Genomic DNA, 17,517 nt, shown 5'->3' on the forward strand with positions numbered 1-17,517 from the left:
CGAAGACCTTCTGTCCATAGTGAAAAAACGCAAACTTATGTGGTATGGACACATCTCCCGATCATCTGGTCTTGCCAAAACGTTCCTGCAAGGCACCGTACAAGGAGGCAGAAGGAGAGGACGGCAGAAGAAGAGATGGGAAGACAACATCCGGGGTTGGACAGGCTTGACGCTCGGTGACGCCCTGAGGAAATCAGAAAACCGTGAAGAGTGGAGAGGGGTGGTGGCCAGGTCAGCAGCGGTGCCCCAACGGTCTGAACCCAGACTACGGGAGAGGTGAAGGTGAAGGTGAAGTGTATCCTGATTATCTATTCTTAAAATAAAGGCATACATCGGGATTTCGCATTTTTGTTGTTGTTGTTGTTTTGTTTCTTGTTTTGTTTGTTTTGTTTTATGGGGGGGGGGGGGGTTGGGGGGGAGGGGGGGGGGGGGTTCGCTAGGAATGCATTCACCTTCGTTTGCTACGTGAGCTTCTCTGGTGCGTTGTCCACGCGCCCTTGATAAGGATCACGATCAAGATCGACGACGTTGCAGTGGCCAGCTGCGGCCATCGTCGTCACAGCGGAATGATAGTGCTACGTCAGTCCCTCACTCCACAAGGCTGATTTCAACTTCCCAATACATTCCCCATTGCCTCCAAAGGGGTCGTCGATGAGGGTGCACATACCACGTGCCTAAAGGGAAAAACAGGCGTGTTAAAATGATTACGTTGCTGATGAAATATGTTCTGAAAAATCTAGTGAACGAACTGAAACCGGTGATGATTATCTCGTTGATATTTTCATGAACAACACCAATGCATTAATGAATATATTGGGGAGAAAAACACTTGGAAATAGAAAAAAAGGGGGAAGGCAGTACTTGAAATTTGAAGCACCTGTAAAAAAACACAAAAACTTTAAAAAGGTGAATGTGTACAATGTGATGAACATACGACATGACCGTCTTTTTTTTTTTTTTTTTAACATTTACGTAATAACGTAAAAAAGTAAAGAAATGAATTGTTATATAGCATAATTGAATATACACTGAAATACGTAGTCAGTCTCTCATATTAGCGTGAACAATACTAATATAAACAGAAACGTCTGTTTTGTATAACGCTTTATATAAATGTACATTATTATCATTATTATTATTATAAAAGTAAACAACTTGGAAGCCATCACATTCGTTTGATTCATGGAAACGACTTTTAAAAGTGTAAAATATGTTAATTACATTAACACGAAGAACGTGTACATCAAAAAAGTGGGTCGCGTTCACATCAAAATGATTATTTTTTTTAAACCAAGCTAAACAGGGAAAGCATTATCATCAATGTAATCAAAACAGGTAAAGCACACACACACACACACACACACACACACACACACACACACACAAAGAAAGAAGGAAAGAGATAACCGAAAATCCGCAATTATTAATCCTCGTCACATTATATCCAGTATATCTTCGAGATGCCACCGGAGAGAAGAAAAGAGAGATAAACCATTCGCGGCAGGCCCCTTCTTACTGTCTATAACAGTGCTGAAGCCGTTTTGGGGCACACACGCAGTGCGGAAGGGTGGGGGTAAATCACCCTCTCCTTCCCCACCTGAAGGAAACTGGTCGGTTCTGACGGTTCAGCTGCAGTAAAGCGAAAGTTAAGTTATGCCTGGAATTTCCCACGTGTAGTAAGATTCGCTGTATACAATGAAAACCGATTCATTTTTGCTTGGTTTTTAGCACGTTTGCATCTGCTTGAATGTAGATAATATAAAAAGAAAATAAAGCAGCTCCCCCACCACCAACTCCCCCCCCCCCAACCCCCCACTCCCCCCACCCCCACCCCCACCCCCCCAGTGCAATGTTGCACATGAGAGAGACAGTAAAAATTATTGAACTGCGTTTTCGTAACGCTACTTTTTCTTCACACTTTCTGGTTTACATCACCATTTCTTCAACAACAAAAAAAATATATATCAAAACATAAAACACATTTTCAGCTCTGTCTCTCTTCTAACATGTGCATGTGCGTGGCTGAGAAGTAAAGGACAGTAATTTTGTGTCCCTATCAGTTAAACAGACAGGGAAAAAAACTGAACCCTGTTGTGGCACTGTAAGTGATGAATTCCAAAAACAGGTTCCTACAGCACTCTAGGAGATGAAGTCTAGATGGAAACAGAAGACAACATAAAAATTCTAGTGGTGAGTCAGTTTCAAAAGTTTTCTGTTCTGTCGCCCAGACATTGACGCAAATCTCTTGTTGTTGTCTTTGAGGATGAAATAAATGCGGATTGTCACAAACAGCTGCAGGACAAAATCAGGCATAGAATCCGGGAATGGCTGCAGTTAGGGGCTGCACACCAGGCGCTGTTGTCTTTTTTCTTTTTGTCCATTGTTGACGACATTGCTTCTTCTCTCCGCTGTGACTCAATGCCGCGCTTTCCTTTAGTTTGGGCGGGGCAAAGGCAGCTCATGAATAATGAATGCGTGTCGCGGCGCAGGCTGCCTGGCTTCAGCAATTTCTGCAAGTGGTTTATCTCTCTTTTCTAATCACGATGCCACTGATCATCTACATTCTGTGCTGTTCCGCATCAGACGATTTCAAACACCTTGACTGCCGCAGTACGTACCACCTACGTACATAGTGGCGTCACTGGTGACGTCATCAGAAGAAGGGAAATAACTCTGGAAGGCTGAAAATTCACACAGTTTATGATCTCGAGTGGTATATCTCCAGACAGTTTTCTCAGTTTTAGGCTGATTGGTTTTTTGGATATTGTTTTTCTAAGGTTTTTTCTCCAGGCACTGAAGAGGTTTTATTTTCAAGTGAAAAAAATTTTTAATGAATATGAGAGCAATAACACCACCAACAGTCACTGAAAACTGCGCGTAATTCTTGTTACACGAGTACAAACACATAACAGTAAACGCCGAGGAACAATTCCTCGTTTCAATTTCTAAACAGATGCCACAGATCGAAGACTTGCTCTGGAACGATATCCTCGTGTGATTATCCTGGGTATTATCCTCGGCAAGTTCCTTACATTGTTTTATTTAGATCTGCCTGCGAAATGTGCATCACGTTTTGGAACGATATCCTCGTGTGATTATCCTGGGTATTATCCTCGGCGAGTTCCTTTCATTGTTTTATTTAGATCTGCCTGCGAAATGTGCATCACGTTTTTTTTTTTTTTTTTTATGGGGTTATATGACATAACATTTTGTTATAAAGTCTGGGTGTTGTTTGAATTTAGCACTGACTCTACACATGCGTATCATTTTTGGCAGCTTTTAACCAGTTTATTGCTTTGGGGATCAGTGCCTGTCTTCAAACAGGTGTATTGTATTGTATTTGTATTATTTTATTGTATTACTCTTTTTTGCCACAATTGTATATTGTCTTGCATTACTCTTTTTTTTTTTCTTCTTTTTTTTTTGTCACAATTGATTTTTCTGTGTGAAATTTGGGCTGCTCTCCCAAGGGAGAACACATCGCTACACTGACAGCGTCACCAATTTACTTGTATTTTTTCCTCCCTGCAATTTTTGTTTGTTTTCCTTATTGAAGTGGAATTTTGCCAGGGACAACCATTTTGTTGCCGTGGGTTCTTTTACGTGCGCTAAGTGCATGCTGCACATAGGACCTCGGTTTATCGTTTCATCCGAATGCCTAGCGTCCAGACCACTACTCAAGGTCTAGTGGAGTGGAGGAGAAAATACTGGCGACTATAGGATTCGAACCAGTGCGCTCAGATTCTCTCGCTTCCCAGGCAGACACGTTACCACAAGAACAACACTCCACTGTGCTTGCTTGTTGTCTTCATCTGTTCTAAACTACTCATGTTTAGCTCTGTCCCCCCCCCCCCCCCCCCCCCCCCCCCACCCACCCTACCCCCTCAAAAAAAAGTTTACTTTTTTTTTTTAACTCCCTTGAATATGATTCTTTCCTTTTGTTTGGATTTTCTTCTGTCGGATCTGGTCTCTTTCAAGACATCGGGGAAATGTTAAAACTTCAAATGGGATAAAAAGAAAATATTTTTAAAACGAACATTAATTCATGTTCATTGTTGGTCAATTGCCTGCCCATTGCGTGCAGCAGACCAAGCAAACGTTGCAGGGTTTTGAAAACAAAGGTCTGAGAGGACACGTTCGTTTAACAGGACTAGCGTCTCTCTCTACACAAAGTGAACCCTCCTTTTTGGTGATGGTGTTGATGGGTGACGTGACTGGTCTCTGTAGAGGGTCATAACCTCTCCTTGAGTCTTCTGAGGCCCGTATGAAACGGCCTCTCTGGAGACTTCTGAGGTCTCTGTTTAACGGCCTCTCCTGGAGACTTCTGAGGTCTCTTTGAAACGGCCTCTCCTGGAGACTTCTGAGGCCCGTATGAAACGGCCTCTCCTGGAGACTTCTGAGGCCCGTATGAAACGGCCTCTCCTGGAGACTTCTGAGGTCTCTGTGAAACGGCCTCTCCTGGAGACTTCTGAGGTCTCTGTGAAACGGCCTCTCCTGGAGACTTCTGAGGCCCGTATGAAACGGCCTCTCCTGGAGACTTCAGAGGTCTGTGGGAAAAGACCTCTCCTTGAGACTTCTGAGGTCTGTGGTGACCTACTTCTCCTGGAGCCTTCTGAGACCAATGAGAAAAGACCTCTCCTTGAGACTTCTGAGGTCTGTGGTGACCTACTTCTCCTGGAGCCTTCTGAGACCAATGAGAAAAGACCTCTCCTGGAGACTTCTGAGGTCTGTGGTGACCTACTTCTCCTGGAGCCTTCTGAGACCAATGAGAAAAGACCTCTCCTTGAGACTTCTGAGGTCTGTGGTGACCTACTTCTCCTGGAGCCTTCTGAGACCAATGAGAAAAGACCTCTCCTGGAGACTTCTGAGGTCTGTGGTGACCTACTTCTCCTGGAGACTTCTGAGACCAATGAGAAAAGACCTCTCCTGGAGACTTCAGAGGTCTGTGGGAAAAGATCTCTCCTGGAGACTTCAGAGGTCTGTGGGAAAAGATCTCTCCTGGAGATTTCTAAGGTCTGTGGTGCCATAATTCTCCTGAGGTCTTCTGAGAACTGTGGTGACCTACTTCTCCTTCTCAATTCTTCTGAAACCTGTGAGGAAAAACCTTTCCTGGAGAATTCAGAGGTGTGTGGTGAACGAAGTCTCCTGTCCCTCCTGCTGACCGGCAAATCTCGTTCTGGTTCCAGCGACTGGTCACGGCCTCTCCAGGCCTGGTCAGAGCTCGGAGATGAATCATTATCATAATAATATTTCATGCTTCCGCTGTGGCGCTTTGGCCGCCCCCCGTAGTTCGAAGTTGGTATCGTATCCATGCCTCCCACCTCAGGCCTTGACCTTCCCCATGGTGGTGATGGTGACCCGCCGAGCCCCCTGTCCGATCCACGTGATGTCCGCCTCCTCCTCCTCCCAGCCTGGGATCTCTGTCTTCTGCCCTTCCTCCTTGCGTCTTGTCTCCTCCACGGCATCTCCCAGGACCAAAAACTTCCTCCTCTTCCTCTTCCTCCTCCTCCGACGTCGCCTTCTTCTTCTTGTTCTTTGTCTTCAGAATCGCCCGACTCTGGTGTACATTTGCCTCTGTACAGCCCTCGTCCGCTGGGCAGTCTGTCGTGACGACGGCCCCTTGTCTGAAACACAGGTTTTGATTGATACTTTCTTTCTTCTTCTACTACTACTACTACTACTACTACTACTACCACTACTACTAACAATACCTCTTCTTCTTCGTCTTCTACTTCTTCTCTGCTTCTTCGTTCGTGGGCTGCAACTCCCACGTTCACTCGAAGGTACACGAGTGGGCTTTTACTACATGCATGACCGTTTTTACCCCTGCCACGTGGGCAGCCATACTCTGTTTTCGGGGGTATTGATAATTTGATATGGATTACTTAATCAAACAAGCGCGCGTATCCTCGCTCAGAAACCAAGCTCTAAGCGCGCTTTACAAAAACGCGGAGACATTTGCACAACAGGAACATGCTGCCTGTATGGGTAGAGCCGATTGAAAAGCTTTTTTTTTTTTTAGGCGTTGACATGCATATCAGAGTGGATTTTGCAACGAATGTTTGCAAGGGACAACGCTCTTGTTGCCGTGGGTTCTTTTTACTTTCGCTAAGTGCATGCTACACGTGCATGCGACCTAGGTTAGTCGTCTCATGCGAGTGACTAGGTGTCCAAACCATCACTCAAAAGTCTAGAAGAGTGGGGGGGGGGGGGGGGAAGATTCTGTTGAGCCTGGAGATTCGATCCCGTACACTCTGATTCTCTCGCTTCCTAGGTCAGAAAATCACTGACCACTAGGTCAGAAAATCCACAGGTGCGGGCACCTGTTTTCAAACAGACGCTTCTTTTTGTGTCTGTTGTGTGTGCACAGGTGTCAAGTCCAAGAAATACATTTCTACCCGATGGAAGGAAACACGCCGAGGCGAATTGATGCATGACCACGAGGGCATCTGCAACATTCTGGGTACATTTGAAAGGGTTGTGAACTTTCAATAAGGGCAACATATTTCGCAACAAAAAGGAAATCGCAATAACAAATGAATGCAAACTGTGAACGGACTAAGAGACATGGTGGTGGACAGAGTGAGAGAAAGGGAAAGAGAGAAAGACAGAGCGAGAGACAGAGAGAGAGAGAGAGAGAATCAGAGAGACAGAAGACAGAGAGACTAACAGGGACAGATACACAGAATGCTTAAACTTCATTTGAAAGGGGTGTGGATGTATACATCACTTTCAACATTAAACATGGATCTTATGATGATGATGGAGTCTCCAGTCGGACCGACGGATGAGTAGGCAGGCAGGCTTATCTGTCGGTGTGTGTCATATTGGAGAAGAGGCCGATTCTGGATGCGCAGCACTTCCCACAGGTGTTGCAAGGGAAAACGTCTCCAGAAGTTGAGTCCTGCTCTCTTCGCTCACGCTTCTCCTTAATGGCCAGCGTTCTCTTGTTTTAAAACATCTTTATGCCACTAGAGCACAGCATCCTCCAGCGAGAGCAGTCAAGGGCATCAGTTTCCCAAGAAGCGATGTCTATATCACTGGCTTTGAGGACCTTAATGTTTAGCTAAATAAGGAGAGAAAACGGAAGCGCACACTGGACAACCATCACCCGTCACTCATTCGAACAATTGTTGAAGCTGAAGTTACCATCGTGCTGTCTTCGTCGTCTGGAAAGTCAGCGTCAGAAACGCCGTCGATGCTCCCGCTGAAAAAGAAACATTGAAATGGAGTGGAGTGGAATTTTGTTCATTTCCCCGTCACACACACACACACACACACACACACACACACACACACACACATATATATATATATATATATATATATATATATATATATATATATATATATATATAGTTATTATGAGCATTTATGCCTAATCTTGAAAATAAGCCCTAGGCGTTTACAAATAGAACACATATGTAAATATCAGAAAGGGAAAATTGAGCACAAGATACTAAACATCATAAAAAATTATTCACCCCCCACCCCCACCCTCCTACACACACACACACACACACACACACACACACACACACACACACACACACTACACACAAAAGCACGCGCACGCACACACCCAAGTCATAGCACACAATCGTAAATAGCACACAATCAAAAAATACTTCCAACAAATTATGAAACTACCAAAACTCACTCACTCACTCACAAATAGTTCATACTGGAAAGAGATGAGCTGTTGAGAATTAACCAGGAGGGGAAAAGGTGGGTCTTCAGACTGGATATGAAAGATTACAGCGAAGATGAGTGACGGAGAGGCTGAGGAAGTTGATTCCGAAGAAAGGGGGCTTGGAATAAATTAAAAAACTGCGTTGGCCATACGTTTTGGTTCGAGCAGGGGGGAGGGGGGGGGGGAGATAGAGAGATCCTAAGCATACTGGTGCCAGAAGAAGAGCGGAGTTGGCGTGAGGTGATTTTAGACATTTTATTAAAGTAATAATGTTCACCCTTGAATGCTATCGTTTCAAAGGTAGGATAGGAGGGGTGGGGGGTGTGCGGTGGGAGGGGGGGGGGCGAGGGGCGTTGAAGGGTGAGTTGAGGAAAACCGGGTAGAAGAAGGGTGGAATCAAAGATGAATACTAGAAATAGATTATTCAAGCACAGTTAAGGAAAATTAAATTACTTTAATGGACGTCATAAAAGAGAAGTCGTTAATTCAACCAGAGAAACTACTGGCTGAATAACATCTGCACGGGTTTTGGAAACCAATTGTAATTACGGGAAGCACTAAATTAGCGCTGGTTTCAGTTTCAAGTTAATTGTGAAGTGTAAAAAAAAAAAAAAAAAAAAAAAAAAAAAAAAAGACCACTGGAGAGTTCCGCTGCCATCTTGGATCCAGCGCATGCGCATCTAAGTTTCATCGAAGTCGCGAGCAATACAAAAAGCGATCTCAACAAACAAAATCAGCAAACATGTGCTGTCCTCCGTTTCTTCAGTTGATAGCCTCCATTGCTACAACCAAACACAGCACAATGAAGTGACAGTTTCAGTTTCAGTTTCAGTAGCTCAAGGAGGCGTCACTGCGTTCGGACAAAACCATATACGCTACACCACATCTGCCAAGCAGATGCCTGACCAGCAGCGTAACCCAACGCGCTTAGTCAGGCCTTGAGAAAAAAAAAAAAAAAAAAAAGAAGAAAAAAAACCAAACAAACGGGGGAATAAATAATAGATAAGCTTGCATAAATAAATGAATAAATAAATAAATAATAATTATAATATAGAAAAAGGTAGTAGTAATAATATTAGTAATACTAATAAAATGATAATAATAAAACATAAATAAATGAATAAATAAGACAACAATGGTGATAAATAAGCGAATAAATGTAAAATATGAAGACACACATTCACACATACACCCACACATGCATAACAGAAATGCACCAAACATGCAGTTTCACATATATGAAAGCACAGTCAAATACATATAAACGTACATGAGCTCCAACACACACACACACACACACACACGCATTACCGTGCACCTCCTCTACCCCCCTCCTCCACACACTCATTTCTAGTCTAAGTATCGCAGCTTCCACGGCACACACACACACACACACACACACACACACACAAACACACACTCACAGAGATGAACACTTACTTGTACAAGCACATATGAAAGCACAGTCAAATACATATAAACGTACATGAGCTCCAGCACACACACACACACACACACACACACACAATGAAGTGACATTGAATGCATAATAAAAAATGAATTAATTAATTTAAAAAATAAAAAAAAAACAGTCGGAAAAAAAGAAGCCTGCTGTTCCCCTCGTTCTGCCTCTCTCTCGACCGCCTTTGTTGCTTGCAATTTTGGGAAAACCAATCAACTTCGAGAGCATAGATCATGTGACGCGCCACTATAAGTCATGTCAGCACCGAACTCTCCAGGGGTCTATTCTAACTGAGAGTGCTCCTCTCCAAAAGGTCACCGGCACAATGGCTGAGATCCAGCCAGGGACACAGAATATGACGCACAACTGGTTACCTTGAAGCACACACTCCCACGAATACACTGCACGGAACGTTGAATACCCGTTCACAGTAACAATGTACATAGAACATATCAGAAAGCACGAAACATTTTATAATCATATATCAAAAGGCACAGTTGTTTTGTTCCTGCTGCTTGCTGCTATCCATGGGCAGGTCACTCTCCTCAAATCCGGGCGGGGCGACTATCCCCAACCCGGCGGATAGGGGAACGGCCCCCAGATATGAGGGTTAGCTACGATATAAGTCAGGCTTGCCTGGTCGATTAAGCAGTCCCGGACCAAATGACGATGTTCCTACCAGGACGGGGCGGGATAACAGGTGGCACTGTTACACCATATTAAATTCCCCATGGATTCACCATGCGAGTAAGAGGCGCATAAAAAACCTCTAGCCTCGGGGAAGGAAAACCTCGAAGAAACAAACCAGGGCAGGGGATGCTCATAAGCCTTGATCGGCAAGTCGCCTACGAGAGGGAAACTCGGACAAGAAAACGAACGCCGAAGACGGATGTACTGGGCCCCTGGCGCATAACGGCAGTTCAACGTATCTTCGTCATGGACGAACGAGACAACAACGACTCTCCTCAAATCATGAAAGCAAGTACATTAAAAGGATATTTCTGTCTTCGTGTACATGCAAAAGACAAAAGAGGACACTCTTCTTCTTCTTCTTCTTCTACGTTCGTGGGCTGCAACTCCCACGTTCACTCGTATGCACACGAGTGGGCTTTTACGTGTATGACCGTTTTTACCCCCCATATAGGCAGCCATACTCCGCTTTCGGGGGTGTGCATGCTGGGTATGTTCTTGTTTCCATAACCCACCGAACGCTGACATGGATTACAGGATCTTTAACGTGCGTATTTGATCTTCTGCTTGCATATACACACGAAGGGGGTTCAGGCACTAGCAGGTCTGCACATAAGTTGACCTGGGAGATCGGAAAAATCTCCACCCTTTACCCACCAGGCGCCGTCACCGTGATTCGAACCCGGGACCCTCAGATTGAAAGTCCAACGCTTTAACCACTCGGCTACTGCGCCCGTCATGAAGACACTCGACATTGACACCTTGTCCTGGGAGGATCTCACAGCTGAACGCACAAGGGGAAGGGGGCGGGGCGGGGGGGGGGGGGGGGAGGGAGTTACCCTGAACCAACACCTCAAAACAAGGGAAGATAAACTTTTGAATGCAGCGGCAGACAACCGAGCACGCAGAAAAGAACGTAACAGCTCCAACAGACAAGATACGACATACAGGTGCGAGGTTTGCGACTAAGTAATCCCGCATTTGTCTCTACAGCCAAAAGCGACGTTGCTCCAGGCGTGTAGATAGCCATGATTGACCCTGATCGACGGATGCCTACACAATATATATATATATATATATATATATATAGAGAGAGAGAGAGAGAGAGAGAGAGAGAGAGTATTGTTCAATGGATGTGTCGGAGAGAGAGAGAGAGAGAGAGAGAGAGAGAGAGTCAGTACACTTTGTTCAATGGATGTGTCGTTCATTCAAACTTGTCATAAAAGGAAATAATAAGCAATATACTAGAAAGAGACTGTTATAAGTGTTTGAATTCAAGTCTAAAACCTCGTCAGTTGACTCTCTCAGACTTTGGTCCAATTCGCAGACCAGTTCTGAGTTTAGCTCTCTGACTATTATCAAATTCATTACGGACCAAGTATTGTTCTAATGTCAAGTACATATGCTTTAGTAACCTGACAATTAAGCATACAATTTTGACTGTAGCTTGATGAAGCCTTATGTACACGAAAGTGTGTCTTCACAACTGACTGAGAACGTTGATGTTTTTTCACTTTTTGCATTCATTATCAGTTGTTTTGCTTGTCAGTTTAACGACTTCTCTTTTACGAAGTCCTTTAAGTAATTTCCTGTAATTGTATTTAGATTTTTTTTAATTTCACCCTAATTTCACCCTCATTTGCCCAGTTTTCCCCAACCCTCCATCCATTCACATCTCCCACCCATTCTAACCGATAATACTCAAATGTATTCATAAATACTTGAACAAAATGTCTTCAAACACCGATATGTGTGACGGGACATTAAACAAAAATTTCATCAATTCAAAGGTATTAACTCGCATGGTTTACAATTTTTAACTGTGAATTCCGACTGATTCTGTGGATATTTTTATGGCAGTTTGGGGCATAATCCAGTAAGTGATGAAGTGTTCACAAACCTTTCTCTGAATAAATATTTAACGGTCTCCTTCTCCAACTTTCCATCACATGTTATCGTGTAATGTCCATTGAATACAGGATTGAACAGGCAGGTCAACAACTTGAAACAAAATGGCGTCGTTCGCGTTCGCGAAGAATATGAGCACGCGCTTTGAATGTGTATAAATATGTGTACGCAACTGATTTTTGCTCATGACCTTCAGGGTTCAGCCAATAGATCTATAAAGTCCACTCGTTGTATTGATTTTAGTATTTTCCGAAAAAGACCACTTGGGCGAATGAACATAGTGAAAGCCCTGTACACTGAGAATAAAACACACAAGTTTTTTTATGTATTGGGTATAATTTCAAAATGTAATGTTTAAGATGAGAAAGATCAGTTTAAAGCAAATTAAGTCCCCTAGCATTTATTACAGATTAATTTCCCTTTTTTACTATCTGCACCAAAACGTTTGCAAAATAAATAAAACTTCCATGCTTAGCAAAAGAGGTTCCTGTTTGAACAAAAAATGATAAAAATGACTGCTCTTGTTGTTGTGTCAGAATATCAGATCAAAGTGCCAAGTTTAGAGAATAAAAAAATATAAATATAACAGTAAATGCAGTTTGCATATAATTTGGCTTCTTTTTTTAATTTTTTTTTGTGCCCATCCCAGAGGTGCAATATTGTTTTAAACAAGATGACTGGAAAGAACTGAATTTTTCCTATTTTTAAGCCTAATTTGGTGTCAGCTGACAAAGTATTTGCAGAGAAAATGGCAATGTTAAAGTTTACCATGGACACACACACACACACACACACAGACAACCGAACACCAGGTTAAAACATAGACTCACTTTGTTTACACAAGTGAGTCAAAAATAAGAGAGAAGAAAAGAAAAGAGAAAGAGGAGGATGCTTGGGGGGGGGGGGGGGGCGACGACAACGATGACCATGGTAATGACAGTGGCGACAGCGAAGACACGACAGTAATGACACTGAAAAACATATATTTATTGTATTTCACATAAGATGGATCACTGCAATGCATCCGTCGACCTAAAATCTAACATCGGAATCAATAGCAAACAACGAAATTAAGGCAATGTGTATAACGCAAACAGAACTATCATAAGACATGAACTGAATCTTTCCCGAGGAGTGTTGGGAATAACATCAAAATGATTCAACTCTCTACATGTATATGATAGAAAAAAGGTTTCACACTGCTTTACCTTTTGCGCTCGAGATTTTGGGGTCGATAACGATTTCATGTATGGAGAAAAAAATAGTGACCCTGTTTATGAATAAGACCTTGTGTTTTGCACCCCTTCATGAGGGGCAATGGCCAATAATTGAATGAATTATCTGTATCCTCTCTCTCTCTCTCTCTCCATCCTTCTCTTAAGTCATAGAATCACTGTCTTGATACATATGCTCACAGACGCGCACACAAACCAACTTTTCACAGTAATCCAATGTTTATATTGACGGTGTAAGGGAGGTAACTGTATAAACGAACTGTTTGAATAAATTTGCTTCTTTGTAAACGTTATGTCCCTTGAATACATCAACCATTCTATTCTTGTTTGGAGGTTCTTTGGTCTGAATTCTGCGTTAGTATTTACCATGTGCTGTTGGGTGTTGGTTTGTTTGATTGACTGATTCATTTATTGACTGACTGACTGACTGATTGACTGGTTGATTTATTTATTGATTGATTGATTGATTCAGCAGCAGTAGTAGTAGTGGTGGTGGTAACAGCAGTGGTGATGTTGCTATCATTGTTATCGTCATAATCTTCTTCTTATTATTATTATTCGTCGTCGTCGTCGTCGTCTTCTTCTTCTTCACCATCATCATCACCATCATCATCATCATCACCATAATCACCCCTTACAGCACGTCAGTTTATGTCACAGATTAATGTAAGTTTACAGTTGAACCAACAGCAAAGTGAGAGCTGTATTATCAATGGTTTCTCCAGTCAATGGGAAATCATTTACAGCTTAGTCTTTTGTGATGGATTATGACTCTCAAACTAGGAGGCAAAATTGCACTGGCTCTTAGTACTGCAGCCTTGTGAGCTGGTTGGCCTTTGGGAACCATCCCAACGCCGACTGATCTAAAACTCTCTTGGCCGAGAGAGTAGGTGTGGCAAATCCTAGCCCAGATAGTTGGTACAGCAGTTGCCTCCTCTGCTGTTCTGATGGTCATAGTCGAACACGACTATCAGGGCAAGACACTCTCCAAATCCTAGCCCAGATAGTCAGGACAGCAGTTAGTTACCTCCTCTGTTGCTCCGATGACCATAGTCGAACACGACTGACTATCATATACATACAACAGCACCTTAGCGAGAACTGACCTCAGTCTCTCTATCCCCTTGACACTGTTCTCTATCTTGTCAACACTGCTTTGATCTCAATCTCTCTATCCCCTTGACACTGTTCTCTATCTTGTCAACACTGCTTTGATCTCAATCTATCCCCTTGACACTGTTCTCTATCTTGTCAACACTGCTTTGATCTCAATCTCTCTATCCCCTTGACACTGTTCTCTATCTTGTCAACACTGCTTTGACCTCAATCTCTCTATCCCCTTGACACTGTTCTCTATCTTGTCAACACTGCTTTGACCTCAATCTCTCTATCCCCTTAACACTGTTCTCTATCTTGTCAACACTGCTTTGACATCAATCTCTCTATCCCCTTGACACTGTTCTCTATCTTGTCAACACTGCTTTGACCTCAATCTCTCTATCCCCTTGACACTGTTCTCTATCTTGTCAACACTGCTTTGATCTCAATCTCTCTATCCCCTTGACACTGTTCTCTATCTTGTCAACACTGCTTTGACCTCAATCTCTCTATCCCCTTGACACTGTTCTCTATCTTGTCAACACTGCTTTGACCTCAATCTCTCTATCCCCTTGAACACTGTTCTCTATCTTGTCAACACTGCTTTGACCTCAATCTCTCTATCCCCTTGACACTGTTCTCTATCTTGTCGACACTGCTTTGACCTCAATCTCTCTATCCCCTTGACACTGTTCTCTATCTTGTCAACACTGCTTTGACCTCAATCTCTCTATCCCCTTGACACTGTTCTCTGTCTTCTCAACACTGCTTTAAGTCACTGGCGTCAATGTCCCAGTACATCTATCTCTGTCTTTCATCTTTTTATCTCCTCTGCTGTTCTGATGGTCACAATCGAACACGACTGACTTATCATACAGTACCTGTGACTCCACAAGTCGCTTCCTGTAGGCGAGCTCCTCCTCCTCCTTGTCCCTGGCCTCCCAGCACGCGGTCCCGTAGTAGTAGCAGCGGAAGCACACCTGTCCTGCGGGCGCCTTCTGACCTGGAGGAACGTGCCGCCCCTGCTTCGCTCTTGCAGACTCATGTCCCGGAAGTCAAGGACGTGGTGCGGCAGCATGATGCGCCCTGACCTGCCCGCCAGGAACTGCCTCTCCACAGTCTCACTGCTCACCTCGGGTTGTGCTGCTGCTGCTCTCTCCTGCCGATAAAACCGCACAGTTATTGGGAACCCCCCACCCCCACCCCCTTTACTCCCCCTCCCCCCATCTCTCTCTCTCTTCTCTCTCTCTCTCTCCGGTTTCGTTTCTCTCTCTCTCTCTCTCTCTCTCTCTCTCTCTCTCTCAGTGTCTCTCTTTCTCTCTCTGTCTGTCTCACTGTCTCCGTCTCTCTGTTTCTGTCTTTGACTCTGTGTGTGTGTTGTGTGTGTGTGTGTGTGTGTGTGTGTGTGTGTGTGTGTGTGTGTGTGTGTGTGTGTGTGTGTGTGTGTGTGTGTGTGTTTCTTCTCTTCAAACTTATCTTCTTACCCTATACATAACCTACATATCAATCGAACACTTTAATCGTGTCTCACGCCATTTCAGTCTGCCTATCGCGCTGACCATAGCACCGAAACCACTCTCCTCCACATTCTGAACAATCTACTGATAGCGTCCGACTCAGGAAAAATTTCCCTTCTCACTCTTCTCGACTTGTCAGCCGCCTTTGATATGATAGACCATTCAATCCTTCTTTCCCGTCTTCATTTTGCATTTGTTATCAACGGCACTGTTCTAAACTGGTTCAAATCTTATCTCACTGATCGATTCCAGTCTGTCATTGTTGATCATTTCCAATCTGAACCCGTTAAAATCGAACATGGAGTCCCACAGGGATCTGTTTTAGGCCCAGTGCTCTTCACACTGTATACTGCTCCTCTCGCTGAAATTATCAACCGCCATAATATCAGTCATCATTCTTATGCTGATGACACTCAACTCCAGAAGAGTGATACCCCCGAAAAATTGTTGTCGCTCTTGCAAGAAACATCCAACTGCTTCCTGGACATTCAAAACTGGATGACTCGAAATAAGTTACAATTGAACGCGGACAAAACTGAAGCAATGATCATAGGAACTAAACAAAAACTGTCTTCCATCACAATTGACACAATCAAACTTGGCAGTACATCCATCCCTCTTTCCACGTCAGTCAGGAACCTCGGTGTTGTCCTTGACAATACACTGTCCATGCAAAAATTTATCAGTCAGACATGTCAGTCCTCCTACTGTCAACTGCGACGCATCAGTGCCGTCCGGAAATATCTGTCCACTGACGCAACATCTAGACTTGTCGTTTCTCTCATTCTCTCTCGCCTTGACTACTGTAACTCTCTATTGTCTGGTCTGCCTGCTTCATCCATTCAGTCCCTTCAGCGCTTACAAAACTCTGCTGCCCGACTCGTCCTCAGAAAGAAAAGATCTGAGCACATCACTCCTCTTTTGCAACATCTTCACTGGCTCCCTGTCTCACACCGAATAAAGTACAAGATCAGCACTCTATGTTATAGATGCATTCACAAAACTGCCCCTTCCTATCTCTGCGGCTGCCTTCACCTCTACACACCATCTCGCTCACTACGATCGGCCTCGGATCCACTCTGTTTACGCATACCCAGATTCAAACACTCGACCATTGGCCGCCGTTCTTTCTCTGTTTCTGGACCTTGCGATTGGAATGAACTTCCTTTTTCGCTTCAAGTCTCTACACTCAGCTCTTTCAAGTCTGGCCTTAAAACCCACCTCTTCCCAAAATAGCCTCCCTTGCCTGCCCTTCCTCGTCTTTAGTTTCTACAGTATTAGAATTATGCATGTGTGTGAATGACTGGTGCGAAAGCGCTTTGATTTGTCTCTGCACAAGATCCAGCGCTATATAAATACCATTATTATTATTATTATTATTATTATTATTCAGTGTTCCAGCTTTTTCATTCACACCACAGTATCCACAAAAGTATTCGAGGTGTACATGTTGGTCCTCATCACTAGTCGTGGATGTGGCAATAGTGATCTAACTGTGTTTCTAGTTGTTATTGTTGTTGATGTTGCCATGGTTGTCGTTATTGTTGTTGAGGTCGTCATCATAATTACTGCTGTTGCTGTTGTTGTTGCTGTTGTTGTTGTAGTTGTAGTTGCTGTTGTCGTTGTTGTTGCTTTCGTTGTCGTCGTAATTGTTGCTGTCACTGTTGTTCTTGTTGTTGTCATTATTACCGTTGTTATTATTGTTGTTGAGGTCATCATCATTACTGTTGCTGTCGCTGTTGTTGTTGCTGTTGTTACTGTTGTTGCAGTTGCTGTTGTTGTTATTGTTGTTGCTGTTGTTGTTGTTGTTGTTGTTGTTGTTATTGTTGTTGTCGTTGTTACTGTTGCTGTTGGTGGTGGTGTTTTTATTGCTGTTTATTGTTGTCGTTGTCATCGTCGTCGTTGCTGTTGTTG

The 17,517-nt window shown here is 43.6% G+C and overlaps 1 protein-coding gene across 2 annotated transcripts in view; it reads right to left on the reverse strand.

The window, feature by feature from the left end:
• Positions 1-3,894: 3,894 nt before the first annotated feature.
• The window catches only part of LOC143287353 (uncharacterized), a 25,096-nt gene continuing 11,473 nt past the window's right edge, over positions 3,895-17,517 (reverse strand). For both annotated transcript variants that reach the window (XM_076595314.1, XM_076595313.1), the window contains exons 9-11: positions 14,968-15,245; positions 7,150-7,207; positions 3,895-5,624 (exon numbers count right to left, since the gene is read on the reverse strand). In XM_076595314.1, coding sequence (XP_076451429.1) covers positions 4,302-5,624; positions 7,150-7,207; positions 14,968-15,245 — 1,659 coding nt within the window. In that variant the 3' untranslated portion in view covers positions 3,895-4,301. The remainder of the gene's footprint in view (positions 5,625-7,149; positions 7,208-14,967; positions 15,246-17,517) is intronic.

This window comes from Babylonia areolata, chromosome 11 (genome assembly GCF_041734735.1).
Source record: "Babylonia areolata isolate BAREFJ2019XMU chromosome 11, ASM4173473v1, whole genome shotgun sequence".
Classification (NCBI taxonomy): Eukaryota; Metazoa; Mollusca; class Gastropoda; order Neogastropoda; family Buccinidae; genus Babylonia; species Babylonia areolata.